At 39.3% G+C, this 15,547-nt stretch overlaps 1 protein-coding gene across 10 annotated transcripts in view; it reads left to right on the top strand.

Annotated features, from left to right (window-relative positions):
- Tpk1 (thiamin pyrophosphokinase 1) overlaps positions 1-15,547 on the top strand; it is a 336,395-nt gene that overhangs the window by 95,712 nt on the left and 225,136 nt on the right. For all 10 annotated transcript variants that reach the window (XM_027389793.2, XM_035450436.1, XM_027389796.2 and 7 more), the window contains one exon: positions 10,310-10,379. In XM_027389793.2, the coding sequence (XP_027245594.1) occupies positions 10,310-10,379 (70 nt within the window). The remainder of the gene's footprint in view (positions 1-10,309; positions 10,380-15,547) is intronic.

A 15,547-nucleotide genomic window follows, 5' to 3' on the forward strand; every position in this document is an offset into this window, starting at 1 on the left:
TACGGGAAAGCATCAGTTTTTTGGCTGTTGAGTTTAAGTAATGCCAACTGTAGACTTTTTGTGTGTGAGTGTTATTGTGTTGAGCTATGTTTCCTTATGCCATTTATTTTAGAATCTTTTACATAGTGTTTTGGTTGTCTTCAAATGCTCTTTCTCCATCTCTCCAAAGGATTGCATAGCTTTTCTCTGTGTCTTTTAAGGCTCTGTTTCACACTTACTGATTTGCATATCTGAATTACCCTTTTACCTCAGGGACAAGTCCCACTGATGATGGTAAATGATCTGATTATGTGTAGTTGAATTTGATGTGTAAATTTGTGTTGGAATATTTTTGAATCTATTGTCATTGGACTATTATTTCCTGTAATTTTCTTACAATGTCCAAGGATCTTTATTGAGTATGTGAGCACATGTCATTAAGTTAAAACTAACCATGGCTTCCTTGTATACTGCTGAGTCTCTTTTCACTGTGGTCTTAATGCTTTTATTTCCTTCTCAACTTATCTTTTGCAAGTATCATATTATCTGACTAAATGCTGATCTAAAGCCAAATATTTTACAATATCAATAGAAATTTCTTCCTCATTTGAGGATTAATGTTAATTTCTTAGAGCCAGGAAGATGGTTCAGTAATTAAGAGCTCTTGCTGTGGAACATATGACTTGGGTTCAAATCCCTGGCACCTCTTTAAAAAACTGGACATGGTCCACACTTGTCTATAATCCCTTGTTGCTGGGTGGATACCTGAAACTCATGGACCAGCCAGTTTAGCCACAACCAAATGATGGGTATCAAGTCTAGTAAGAACCCTGTATCAAGGCAGTAAGCCAGAGAACAATAGAAGGAGATACCTGACATCCTCCTCTGGCCTCTACACAGGCACACATACATTTACAGACAGCGTTGTAACACACACACACACACACACACACACACACACACACACACACACCACACTAGAAAGAGAGAGAGAGAGAGAGAGAGAGAGAGAGAGAGAGAGAGAGAGAGAGAGAGAGAGTTTCTCTAAGACTTAGCCCACACACCAAAAGCCATCCTGTGCTGTGCAAGTAATAACGGGTACTGGAGGTGGTTTTGCCTCTTTAAGCCCCTTGCTGTTTCTGTTATTAAGGCTGTTAATGTCAGTCTGTAGAAAACCCATGCTGAATTTTGGTGTAATTATTAGGTTTGAGCTTGTACCCAGTTATTCCTACTTTCCTGGTATACTACTTTTCTACTCATATAGCCTTCATATATGTCCCGTTTTGCTTTGTTTTTTTTTTTTTGTTGTTGTTGTTGCTGTTGTTGTTGTTGTTGTTGTTGTTTTGTTTTGTTTTTTAAGCAGGAGGAAAATGGATATGCACGTTAGGAAAAAATGATAGTCAAGTTATATGTGAAATCCTTGAATTAGCTGAGAATATAAATAATCAGTATTCAGTTCCTAAATATTTATCAGAAAGGTCTATTTGTTGAAGGTAACCTATTATTTGTTACCTTTTAGATGTAATGATCACTCTGTGACTAAGAAGACAGGAATGCTTGCTGGGAACTTTCACTCTGTAAACTATGTTTATGCATACATATCTTAATAGTTTCCAATTTACTGTTCAGTGTGTACACGTGTGTGTGTACACCAGCCATGATTCATATGTGGTGGTCAGAGGACAAATTAGAGTAGTTGCATCTTGCTTTCCACTCTGGGTTCTGAGGGTTGGACTTCAGGCAAGTCTTCAGGCTTGCATGGTAAGCCCTTTGGCTGAGCCATCTCACTGACGTTAAAATATTTTATATGAATGTCAAAGTTATAAGGGAAGGAATAAATATGGACTTGATAGGTAATATTGTCTTCTTCCTGCACAAGATAAAATATATATATAAGTATTGCCTTTTTTGTTTGTGTAACAGTGGTTTTACTTTTGGTGTATGCCACAGTGAACCTGTCATTTGAAAGATGCCTTGTGTCTTTGGGACATGGTGCCACTGGAGCCTTCCTTTTGCCTTCAGGAAAGGGTGGATGTGATCTGGTGGGAAAGGAAGGACGAAGCAAGTAGACTCACAGTTCCCCCTACTCCACAGTCTCCTGTGTTTATCTTATATCCATTCTACAACATATTTTCCTCAGCAAGGTGATTTTTTTTATTTCAAAGCTGTGCTTAAAAGCTGTTATATTTTTGCCAAGTGAATCAACCACCATCTTTGACTCTCCTGTGCCTGCCCCTCTTGCTAGTTATCGGCACTTAGGATATTCAGAGATATCTGATCCTGTCTTCATATTGTTGCTGCCTCTTGTGGATAATTGTACACCATGTGGTGAATGGGTCAACAGAAACTGCCCTTTCACGGGTTTACCCTTCACGGAAGGTGGAGGGACATAGCTGATCCTCGTCAACTTGTGAAATGAGGTGAACCTCTCAGTGTAGTAATGCTTTTTTGTTGGAGCCGCCAGCCCACAAATGATGACACAGAGACTTAGCTTTTGGCTTGCTCCTAACTAGTTCTTAGGACTTAAATCTATCCCTATTTTCAAATCAACATTCTTCCATGAGGCTCCTTACTTCATCTCCTCACTGCCCATCCTGCTACCTCCATGTCTGGCTGGCCACTCCAGCAAGCCTCAGTTGTCAATGCCTCCTTTCCCTGCCCTGAGGTCCTGCCTCTATCTCTTGCCTGGCTATTGGCTGTACAGCTTTTTATTACACCAGTCACAACCATACATATTCTCATAGTGTACAGATATCCCACAACAACTCAGCCAGTCCTGGAGGTCAGTCAGAAGGGCCTGACTTCAGCTCTCGCTAGTGTCAGTAATTTACTTAGAGCCATGAGGAAATAGGAATTGCATATGAAATCCATGTAAAGTCAGTTTAGCTAGTATATAATCACTCTGTTAATTTCTGCAAGCTTATATAGCTCAGTAAATAATGTGGCTTCTTGGAGATAGTTTCAGTTGGAAGTTTTGCGGAATAGCCATGTGTCTTCCTTACAGCTGTAGGGTGTTGTCAGCCTGCTGAGGAGTGGGTGTGCTCCTCCTGAGGCACCCTGCGTCTCAACTTGGAATGACTGTGAGTGGGCATTTGACCTCGGCAGGTATACCCAGTTGCCGTAACCACAACAGCAAGGTGCTGTTGTAGAGGTGGCCAGGAATACTGAATATCCTTCAGTGTTCCAGAGAAGCACACTCAGCAAAGACTCTGAATGTGAATCACACCAAGCTTTATAATGCCAACTATGGCCTCTTACGGGCCTGCTTTGTTTATTGTGGAGTTCATATCCACTCTTCTATCCCTAAAGAGTTGCCGGTTACTAGTGAAAATGTGTAACGTTTGAGAGTTGTAGGTGGGACCTTACTTTTTGTAACAATCCCATATTTAGTTAAACAAACACATATGTTCTTTATACATGTAAGATCATTTTATTTATCTGGGTGTTACTTAGCAGTTTGTACGAAGAATGAGCTTTGCCAATTTTAAAGAAAATTTTCTCTGTGCTGGGTGATACAGTGAAGCTTGATAGTAGGTAGTGTTTTTGTGATTTCTTAGTAATTAGATGTTGAAATCCAGAATTAAAGAGGTATTTTATTATAGACTTTATAAATGGGATCATGGAAGTCAGGATGCCATACTTCATCTCTGCAATACATTAGTAGGAAAGGAGGAGAGAGAAGGGATAATGAATTTACACAGCAATATTTACTAAAAGGTAATAAAAATCTCCATTAGGTGACGTGAAGCCGGTCATTAGGGCTGGTGTGGAACAATGCATGTAGATCCTCAGGGTAAATACCACTCGGGTTTCATTTGAAATGAGGATAGTTTTGTCCTACTGACTTGACTAAAATTTAATGAGTATTCATCTGAAGAATATTATCAAATAATGTGAGCTTTTCTTAATAATTGCACATAAATATACTATAAGTGAAACCTTACATCTAAAACCCTGGAAAAGATCTCTGAACAGCAGTTAATTCTGTGTGCATTTCAGCACTCCTCTAAGAAAAGTAAATCGTTATTTCTTTAGGAGAGAATATATTTCCATGAGTTTCTGAGGAAAAGCCTTTTTTTTTTTTTTCTACATGAAATAAAGCCTTGCAAAAGAAAGGACACTAATCCATCTTTTTACCATGTCCGGGAACTAAGTGACTCAGGCTGTGTCCAAGGCTTTGCTGGTGATTTACACACCAGCCGTAGGCATGATGCCTCCCCTCTAAGAGCTCGTTTCACTACAGATTTGAGGACTCTGTCTTTAAAACTGGAAATTAATATTTGTGCTAGTTTGGGTGTTTCATATTGTAAGTGGCGTAGAACTTAACTCAAACTTGCCTTAGCCAGAAAGAGAATTTATGAACTCACCCAACTAAGGCTGGGGTCTGGCTTCAGTCATAGCAGTGGGAAACCCTTGTGTTTAAGCTCCTCCCCTCGCCTTCTTACCATGTTCTTGCTTGGAGTCAGGATGGCAGCCTGTGTGGCTCCTTATCCCGTCTCAAGCTGCATGGCAGGAAAAGAGGAAGCCTGCCAAGTGTCCTTGACTGGCAAACACCCCTGTTTCTGCCTGATGAAGTATTTTATCCTTTTCCACCAAATAGGGGTTATCCTGAATTATTTTTGCTATCCTGTGTTTCCTCTTGCCCTCCTACATACATGTTCATGACTGCCACCCCTGTGTGTTTGAGATTGATACCAGGATTTTACAGATGCTAAGTGAGTATCTGCTACTGAGCTATAACCCCAACTTTCTGTTTTCTTCTTGTTAGGTTTTTTTTTTTTTACAATTTTCAAATTAATATTCAATGTAATCCATATTCCTTGCAAAGAAAACTTTCATATCACAGTGTTTAAATGTCATTGTCCTATCCCTGTTGCTTTTGTAAATATTCACTATTAAAAAGGTCAGTTTGAGGAACAGACAGGTGATCTTATGATTGAAATAACAAATATGGCTTGGAGGACTTGATCAAAAATGTAGTTCGTTAACCTTTTAGGAAGGTTACAAGACAGTTCATCATGCTCAAATAATAATAAAACAGTGAAGTCTTGTCAGGGTGGCTTTTCAGAGTCCCATTTAGCCATGTTTGAGTGCCCCCACCCACTTAGGAAATTGAGTCTAGTGTCTACTTTTCAGTGTAGGTACCTCTTACCAGTGCTGATTACTAAATAACCAACCTATAATTTTGATATGGAAACCTGTATCAGATGTTTAGTTTTCTTAGATTTGTATATTATATTCTCTCTTAGTTGCTACTTACAGGGAGACCTAAACAAGAAGTAATTTTTAAAAAGAATTTATCATATAAAATACTAAGACTGGAGAGATGGCTCAGTGGTTAAGAGCACTGGCTATTTGGCTATTTTTTCAGAGAACGATGGTTCAGTTCTCAGCACCCATATAGTGGCTCAAAACTGCCTCTTTGAAAAAAAATGGCTCCCCAATGAGTGGCACTATTAGGAGGTGTGGCTTTGGTAGAGTGGGTATGGCCTTGTTGGAGGAAGTGTGCCCCTGTGGAGGTGGGCTTTGAGTTCTCATATATGCTCAAGATACTTCCCAATGTCTCACGTTACCTCCTGTTGCCTGTGAGTCAAGATGTAAGAACTCTTAGCTCCTTCTCTAGCACCATGTCTGCCTGCATGGTGCCTTCCTTCCCACCATCATTATAATAGACTGAATCTCTGAAACCTTAACTGAGCCACCACAGTTAACTCTTTCCTTTATAAGAGTTTCTGTGGTCATGGTTTCTCTGCCCTGGAATAGAAACCCTACCTAAGACACTCCTGTTCTGATACCCTCTTCTGACCTCCCTGGGGACCAGGCCTATACTTGGTAAACAGACTTACCTGAAGACGAAAACATTTATACAATGAAAATAAATTAAGATATAATCAAACAAATAATATACTATAAGCCAAATGTGGTGCACATTCATGAAATCCCATAGTGGGCCAGGCGATGAACAGCTCAAACAAGTAGCATCCTAACGCATATTAAACCAACTTTCTTGCTGGTTGGATATGAAGATTGTATAGTTACCAATGTTTACACGATGGCCATGTATGTCTGCTGCAGGGTTTTTATTAAAACATTTTTGCGATAGCAATTGTGCTCACTGTCTTGTCCATCTAGACAAGTGTTTATGTTGGCGATGTAGAATTTCTGCATCAAAGGGGAAGCACATGTAAAAGTATAACTTTACAGGGCTGTCTCACTGAGTTAGAGTTTCATCAACAGCATAACGTCTTCCCCTGCACCCCACTTCTTGTTTTATCTGCATTGTCTTTCTGTCCATTCTGGATTTTTTATTAATTGGGTGGAATACACCATAGTAATTTTGAGGATTTTGCATTAGAATCAGATATGTTGGAGTTGGCTTAAAATCCCTGGGTAATTAGTGCTCATAGAGTCTGGGATCACAGTTGAAGACCAATATTTCTTTAAGTTTCTAAAATTGGCAAGATTTTTATTTTCTCCCTCTCCTCCTCTTCTCTTTCTGTTTTTCCCTCATATACATACTTGAAATTACCTTAATAGTGTACTTTGCAGTAAGTCAAATTATTTCTGCTCAATTTTATTCAACAGAAGATTTTGAAATAGCCAATTTACCTGTAATTGTGAATGCAGGTTTTTTTTCTTTTGGTTTCTTTTTTTGTGTGTAAATATTGCTGAACACTGGGTTAAAAAAACAACTCTTAAAGTTATCTATAACATACCATAATTGATGAAATAGAAACATTGCTCCAGTAATTTTTAGTGTATTTTAGTTTCCAGATGTTTATCAACTTGGAGTGTAGTAAGCAATTGTTCAACCATTACTCTGAAAATCTGCAAAAAAAATTGCTGTATAAGCTAACGGACATATTACATTAAGAGATAACTCATGCGGGAATTCTTAGGACAATTTAAATTATGATGAATGAACATTTTTAGCCCAGTTTATGGTGATTTATCTGCCGCCTCCTCTCGAGTGCCTCTACTTCTGGTCTTGTTACATGGCCAATCCCTTTATTGGTTATGTGTGTTACACATTTTTCAAACTGTTATATGTGAACCTGTGTCAGCATTGTTTGTTATAGTCTTCTATTTATTTCTTTTTAAATGCAATTTTATTTGTATACTTGTGAAATTTGAAACTATTTTTGTGAATAAAGCTTTAAGAAGTAAAGAATACTTTGTGGTACCTTATGGGCATTAAATTATTTCAAAATGGTTTTCTTTTTCCCTTCAGATGGAATAAATCCCTATTCCTATGTACATAATGAGAGGGTAGTCTGTACATTTCCTCATCATTATTCTAGCTCAGGTTTCCATTTAAAACATTAATAAACATAGATAAATGTAGTTACTAAGGGTTGCACTTTTCATAAGCTGCCCTAAATCCATCAAATCAAATATAGTTGTTAGAAATAACAAATATTACAACTTTTTGATTGACAAAAATAACTGGAATCTTAGCTGAGCTGGATTTGTTAATGTATCCTTATGTCTCGTCCTTTGAAGCTGACCTCTGAATGCTCATTGCATTTGAAGCTTTTGTTAATCCAAAGAACATCACACACGTTCTCTTCTCACTGTATTTTCTTCTGCTGCAAAGTGGGCTTGGATGCCTACCAAATGTAAATGTGCCTATTTGCTTATGATGTCACCGGGGAGCAAAACCATTTCTCATACATGCTAGGTCAGCACTCTATCCCCGAGCTCCACCCCTGGCTCTTAAAAAGACTTAATTGTTCAAGTCAGTTGATCTTTGCTATGTAATATTGTGTGGTAAATTGATATCATTCTTCTTGTTAATCTTCATCAACTACACATAATTTTTTACTTTTTATATTGCTTTAGTAAATAAATTTTTACATAAAAGAGCTCATATACTTGTTAATTTTGTTTATGGAGAATTACTTTTTATTCTCCTAGGGTAATTACTGATCGTTTACCATCTGTTTCTATTAATCAGTCTTTTTATTCTCCCTAGTCAGTGATATTAGACTCCATTTCATGTGAGATCATTTTTCCCTCCTTACTTATGATGATTTTGACATGTAGGAAATGTGCCACAAATTCTGTGGTCTTCTGAGAGTTATATCGTTGGCATAATATGAACCTGGCTTCCAGTCCTTCTTATTGTTACTATTATTTTTAGTGGTTAGTGAAATTAGCCATCCTTTTAGTTGTTTTTATTAAACAAACAAACAATAAAACTCTTGTTGTCATTTAATGTTTCATAGTAGCTCATAGTAGTTCTTTTCTAAGAATGTAACCTTTTATATTTTTTGAAATTCTAACAAAACCCCAGAAAACTGTTCAGTAAATGCTGAATGTGTTCATGTATTATGGGAAAGACCACATGTAATTATTAAATTGCTAATTGTTTAATTACTCCATCGGTAAAGAAGCTCAAGCTAAAATTGAGTGTGTTTTGCCCACTTAGCTTGTGTTTTATTTATATGTAACAGGGAACATGGAAAATAGACTTTAATTGGAGATTTTGTGCCTGTCCATAGGATCAGTTAGATGTCCATTACATTATCTTTCCTGCTGTTAACACATCAAAATATTGTGTTAAATATTCTAAATGTTCTGAAGTATATCGCTAAATTTGCACACACACACACACACACACACACACACACACACACACACACACACAAAGGCAATAGGATGGTTTTAAAATAAAGAAGTAGGTCAACAGGATAGTTGGTTTCTTCTGAAACCATTCCTGTCCCAGACATTTTCGCTAATGATTTAGTGTGGAAGACATGGGAGTTTTAGTCTAGGAAAGCAGTTGAATGCTGTAAATTGTACTTCAGCTGTTTTATTAGGAACCTGGAAGACAGTGCCATTGAGAGAGGGAGAACCTGCAGATAGGAATAAGACTATTAGTAACTGGACAACTACAAGCTATTGATGTAGTATTTTGGCAAATGATTTGATCGAGTTCCATCTCTTGCCTGAGACTAATTTCTTAGGTGGAGGAAGTTTCAAGACAGCATACATTGGGTATATGGCATCATCATTACTTGTTACTCTTATATACATCTACAATGAATAAGTAACGAATATACTTAGTGGCTTTGCGTTTAGCAGTTGTGTAGAGGCAGAAGGCAAGCCTCAGATGTATTAACGGTCAAGAAATTGCCATAATATCCTGTTAAATCGCCAATATCTTGCATCTACTCCTACTCCATAGGATAAAAAGTTTGATCTGAAGCCCTAGGGCAAGGATTTTTTTAAAAGAAAGAAATGAAGCCAAGATTGTCTTAATTCAACACGATCAAAACTCTATAAACTCACAGAGAGCCTGCAGCATGCACAGGGCCTGCAGAATTCTGTACCAGGCCCCTTTATGTTGGTATTACGGCTTCCAGTTGAGGGCTTTTATGGGATTCCTGAGTGTGCAAACAGAGTAGGGCACTGTTTCTTTGCCTACTCTTGGGCTCTTTTCCTCCTGTCCAATTCCCACATGTTAGTTTTTGATTTATCTTATTTTAAAAGGAAGCTTTAAAAATTGTAGCAACAAAACGTCATAAAAGTCCCTTCGTGAAAACAGAATAATAGTTTAAAACAATAACATTAAAACTAATGGTATTGGCATACATTATTATTGATAGTGGGATACTAATTATTACATTCATATTTGACACGATTGAAGGGAGATTTTCTAAATTGAAAGATAGAGTTGAAATCATGTGTCACATACAGAAGGAAAGCAAGAATGAAACATTTGGAGAATGGTTGAGGACAGGTGAGACTCTCCACAGGTATGTTTCACTGAAGGATGGGAAATAATTCGGTTAAGATAACTAACAATCATCCAGAACCTGAGCACAGTTCGCTTAGGCACAGTTTGAAGCCCAGAACATCGGCGAGAAAAGGAAAACAGTCAGTGTTTCTGGAGAGAAGACAAACAAGGCACAGAACAACAAGACAGGCTGTCACCTGAAAGTACCACTGTTCCCAGTGGGAGTTCAAAGCCAGCATGTGAATGTAGCCAGAGCAACTGACTGTCAAACGCTGTGTCCTGCTCCCTGCCTGAGCATGGACCTGTCTTCTCTTATAAAAGAGGAAAAGCTCATTGTAGGATAGCCTAGTGCCACTCTCTCCACTTCTGTTCAGAGGGACGGAGAAAGATGCAGAGTGTCTCTGGTTGTTCTGTCCTCTATGTAGGGTCACTTGTTATAATGACAGAAGTGTCATAAGGTGAATCTCATGATCCAGGGGTCAGCATGTCTGTATTCAGAGTGTTGGCTTTTCAGTGACAGTTCACAGGAGAGACGTTCCTGTGCTTTGCCAGTTGTACTGAAATGATTTGTGTTCTTTTTGTTTGAAGCTCTTTTCAGAGCCTGTGCGGACGGTGGTGCCAACTGCTTGTATGACCTCACCGAAGGAGAGAGAGAAAGGTATGCTCCTGCGAGTCAGGTCTGGGTGCCCCTCGCTTCTGCTACTCCAGAGTGTCAATCTTTCTATGGCGGCTTTTTATTTTCCTTCATATTCATTATAGGAAATGGCCTCTATGAGAAGGACTGAGCGGCATAACCACGATGTGTTATTTCTTTGGTTGGATGAGATTTGTTAGAATTAGGATCATCTGTATTCTTCTCTTTAAGATCCTATTCTATTACTTTAAAGCCTCATTAAGTCACATTACCCAATATTGAAACTTGTGAGGACTTTGAAGATTGGCTAAAATAAAACCTCAAATGGGTATTTATGTTGGTATTAAAATACTTTAAATGAATAAAAACTGGACTCCTAGGAAAGAAATATATATTCTGCTGTAGTAGAAAATGTGAGATTTTATATTAGTGTTGAATAAATCTCAGTAGGACTTACTCTTTCTTAATTACTTCTGAGTCACATACATATATTTTAGGAGAGAGTTTATTTAATGGTTTGCTTTCTGCATTGGCTTGTTTTCCTGAATCTTGTCTGGTGCAATATTTTTCATCGAGAGAATATGTTTGATAGAAACAGATTTTCAACTTAGTTCAGTTGTGAACATGTTTGTGGCCCAACTCATTTGGAAACACAAGATTCCGTGGTGTAGATGTGAACACACCATTTGTGAAATGGAGTTCAGTCATTCTTATATGTGTTAGTAGCTGTATTGAAATGGTTGGCATTTGAGAAATTGCCTACTTGCTTCCAAAACAAAAATAAAAATATTGTAGCATAACAGGCCCTGTGTGGGCATTAAACATATGTGGTTTAAAATCATGTATTTCTTCTTATGACATCAGGATGTTTAACTTCAGCTTTCTAATACCAGAGCTGCTGTTGAGAGCAGCTGGTTGCTTTCTTTGGAGAAGTTGTGTCTTCTTTGAGATCGGGTGCTGTTTGCTAACATGTGGAGACTAGATGCAGTTGTCAGAAAGACAGTAATAATGACAGCCTGGAACAGTTAAATTTCATTTGCTTATTTATTGCACAACTTTACAACTTCCTTTAGCAGTATACTCTAAATCCTGACATGGACAATGTGTGAAAACCTTCCAAGTTGTTTTAGAAAGTGTCTCAGCACACGGCTCAGAATAGGGTGTTATGTCACGGGGCCTCAGGTTATCAATTGGGCACTGTTTATCCCATGCCTGTAGCCTGGTTGCTATCACTATTTGTCTAATGGTAGGCACAGCTCAGAATTAAAAGTAAGACTTGGGAAGTTATTAACCCACCACTTTTTGGTTGTCCCTTAGTTATGAGAGCCATCTAGAATGCTTTTGAAAAATTGCAGATGTCTGTATTGATTACTGTAGTTGATTTAAGCAGACACTGGTAGCAAAGACAATAGAACAAAGATAATAGGATTAGTAGCTTTTAGAAACATTATTCTTGCTGCTGTTTTAATTCATTTCAAAATAATCAAATCAAGTATTCCTCATCCTATTTATAAATCAATTTTTGTTTGTTTGTTTTGTCTTGTCTTTCGAGACAGGGTCTCTCTACATAGCTCTGGTTGTCCTGGAACTCACTGTGTAGACCAGACAGGCCTTGAACTCACAGAAATCCATCTGCCTCTGCCTCCCAAGTGCTAGAACAAAAGCATTATTCCCGGCCGTGTTTACACGTAATCTTAGAAAAGACATTCAAAAGTGCATATAATTTATCTTGCAACTGTTTGTCTACACATGAAGATGTTTAGAGAAGCAATGTAGCTAATTTTCATTGATTTTGGGGGGCTTAATGATTTTTGATCTGATACCTTGGGAAATGGCTGGCCTGGGGAAGGATAGAGTCCATAGCAGTGATCAGTGGAACTAATTCCTCCTCACATGGGAATTAAACACTTGGAATAAATCTCATTACTTCCAAGCCCTAATGAGTAAAAAGCCAAATTTCAGTTTGTGGGCTTAGGCTGGCCTTGTTTTCATGCTTATTCATTAACAGCCACATCTACACCGTAAAGCCTGTAATTATGCAAGAGAAGTGGTCTTTTAAAGAGTCATCCCCAGCCGAAGATACCATGAAACATTTATACACTTGAAGAAGAAGAAAGAAAGACTGATGAGGTTGAAGCAGGTTTGCTATGGGCAGCACCGAGCAAGTTACCTCTGGACCCTTCTCTCTGTTCAGAGGTGAGGCCTGAGGTGTTGTCCCCGCCTCTTGACATTCTGCCTCTGTGCATCAGTCTAGGTTAAAGTTAGCCCCTGTGGAGTAAGGGAACTGGCAGCTTCTAAACAAGAAGTGAGTTCACTTAGGGCTTGGCTAGGCCTGGCAGCTGCTCCTGCTCCTCCACAGAACCCCAGAGAGGGAAGATTGAGGGGGGCAGGGAAGGCAGGGTGGAGCCCTCTGGGAGTCTCTGGAGGATGTAGTGCCCTAGCTAGGTACTGGGCTGAGGCCATGCTGAGGGGAGACAGCAGATTACCAGAGAAGCTGAAGGAGAGGAAGTTGAAGCACCAAGGGCAGACATGTTGCACAGTAGTGACACTAGAGTCGTGGTTTGATGCCTCTGAGATGCGCTGAGGAAGGAAGAAAACTCAGAAGTAGCTGCTGGCTTTAGCTGTTTCGGTTTGGAGAAATACAGTGTCTGCAATAGTAGACAATACAAGCACAATAGTTATTGTGGAGCGTAGAAAATACACAGTTAGGCACAAGAAATATACCTTATGAGAAAGGAGTTATATCTAATCTTCTCTCGTTCCCTAATTTTAGAATATTGGTCTAATAATGTGAAACCTTGAAAGGCAGATTATGGTACTCAGACAGGGTGTGGCACTATGCAGCCTGTGTTAGCCCTGTCAATTGTATAGCCCAGGCTGGTATTGAACTGGAAATCTTCCCACTGGTGGCTCCAGTTCTGCTCTGGTACCTTACCCTTCCACACAACCTTTATTTTGCTTTTTGTTGTCATCAGAGCAGTGACTGTGAGACTTCCCTTCCACACACTGCTAAGCTCACAGTTCGGTGCTGTTGAGTGTGGACACACACCGTAGTGCAGGCTTCTGGGCTTATTTCTCTTGCTTCCCTGCCGTGCCATTGTTGCTACTCTGTCTTGAGCTCCTAACCCCTGACATTTTCAACTCAGGAAGCTTCAATTACCCACTCTGTCCGTGTATTTCAAATGCTTTATGTATGTGTAATCATGGCGTACCTGGAGTTCTTAGTAAATACCATCTCGTGTATTCACCAGCCTTTGCTTCAGTCTTCAAAAGCAACTTACCTTCAATTATCAGATTCTGTTTTGATCAAAAGTAAAAATCAAACACATTTTCTATTGTGAAAGCAAAGAATGATAATCAGTATGATAGTGGGTAGGAAGAAACAAAAAGAAAAAGAAAAAGGTATCTGTATTTCTTCCTAAGAAGCAAAGAGTCTCATTGAGTCTGTCTATCAATTCTACCCTTTGAGACAATAGAGAATAGTATTCACTCGCTTGCAGTTACTTGTTCAGGTGAGTGTAAACTTGATACACAGATTCCTTTCTTTGAAAGTGTCCCAGTCATATCAGATAATGATTTTTTTATAGTTAATGGAATTTATTCATTTCTTTTACATCTTGACCACAGTTTCCTCTCCCTTCTCTTTCTCATCTCCCTCCCACCCCTATCCACTATCTTCTGTTTCTGTTCAGAAAGGGACAGGCCTCCCATGGGTGTTGACAAAGCATGGCATTCCAAGTTGAGGTATGACTAAGCTCCTCCCATTGTTTTAAGGCTGGGCAAGGCAACCCTGTATGGGGAATAGGTTTCTGGAAGCCAGCCAAAGCATTAGAGACAGGTCCTGTTCCCACCAGTAAGAATCCCACAAGAGGATCAAGCTACATATCAAGCTACACATCAGTCTACACACACACACACACACACACACACACACACACAAACACACACATCAGTCCCATGTAGGCTCTCTAGCTGTTTGGTTTGCACTCTGAGCTCCTGTGAGCCCTGGTTAGTTGTTTCTGTGGGTTCTCTTGTGATGACCTTGGCTACTGCTCGTTTAATACTTCCCTCATTTCAGCAAGATTCCTAAAGCTCAGCCCTATGTTTGACTGTGATATCTGCATCTGTTTCCATCATTTACTGGATGAAGGCTCTCTGATATGATTGGGGTAGTTACCAGTCTGATTACAGGAGAAGGCCAGTTCAGGCTATCTATCCACTATTGCTAGGATTCTTAGCTGGGGTCATCCTTGTAGATTCATGGGAGTTTCCCTTGCACCAGGTATCTACCTGACCCAAAACTGTGCCCCATCAAGATGCCTATTTTATTACTCTCCCCCTCTATCCATGCTCACAACCCAATCCCTCCTGTTCCCATCCCCACCAACCCCCAGTCTACCTAGGAGGTCTCTTCTTTTTCCCAGGGAAATCCATGTGTTCCTACCCCCTCTGGGCCTTTTTCATTTCCTAGCATATCTGGGGCTGTGGATTGTACCATGGTAATCCTTTAACTGATATCCACATATGAGTGATTACATACTATGTTTGTCTTTCTGGGTCTGGGGTACCTCATTCAGGGTGTATAACATCAATAATAAGAAACCAGAGACAGCTATTGAGGTTCAAGCTGAAGATCAGAGAAGCAAAGCAGCCAACCACTAGAGAATTCTCACATCTGTCAATGCTCAGACCAAAGGGGCAATCCACTGAACCTCAGATTGCATCTCCAGACTGAACTGCTCCCCACCAAGTCTCAAAATCCTATACTGCTCCTGAGACTATACTGAGCTCCTTATGTACTCTTTAGTGCTGGAATTAAAGTTGTGAGCTCTGTTTCTTTTAGACTGATTCACTCTCATGTAGCCCTGGGTGACCTTGAATTCACAGAGATCCATCTGCCTCTGTCTCCTCTGTCCTAGGATCAAAGGTGTGTGCCACCACTGCCCAGCTTCTACAGCTAACTAGTGTGACTAGTTTTGCATTTTAATCTCCAGTGGTTTTATTCGATCATAAACAATATATTAATCACCACAAGGATGTATTTTTTGGTTCCGTTTGCCTTCAAATTTCCTGATGTCATTGTTTTTAACAGCTGTGTAATACTCCATTGTGTAAATGTACTAAATTTCCTTCATTTATTCTTCAGTTGAGGAGCATCTAGGTTGTTTCTAGGGTCTGGCTATTAAGACTAA

Source organism: Cricetulus griseus, assembly GCF_003668045.3.
Source record: "Cricetulus griseus strain 17A/GY chromosome 1 unlocalized genomic scaffold, alternate assembly CriGri-PICRH-1.0 chr1_0, whole genome shotgun sequence".
In the NCBI taxonomy this organism is placed as follows: Eukaryota; Metazoa; Chordata; class Mammalia; order Rodentia; family Cricetidae; genus Cricetulus; species Cricetulus griseus.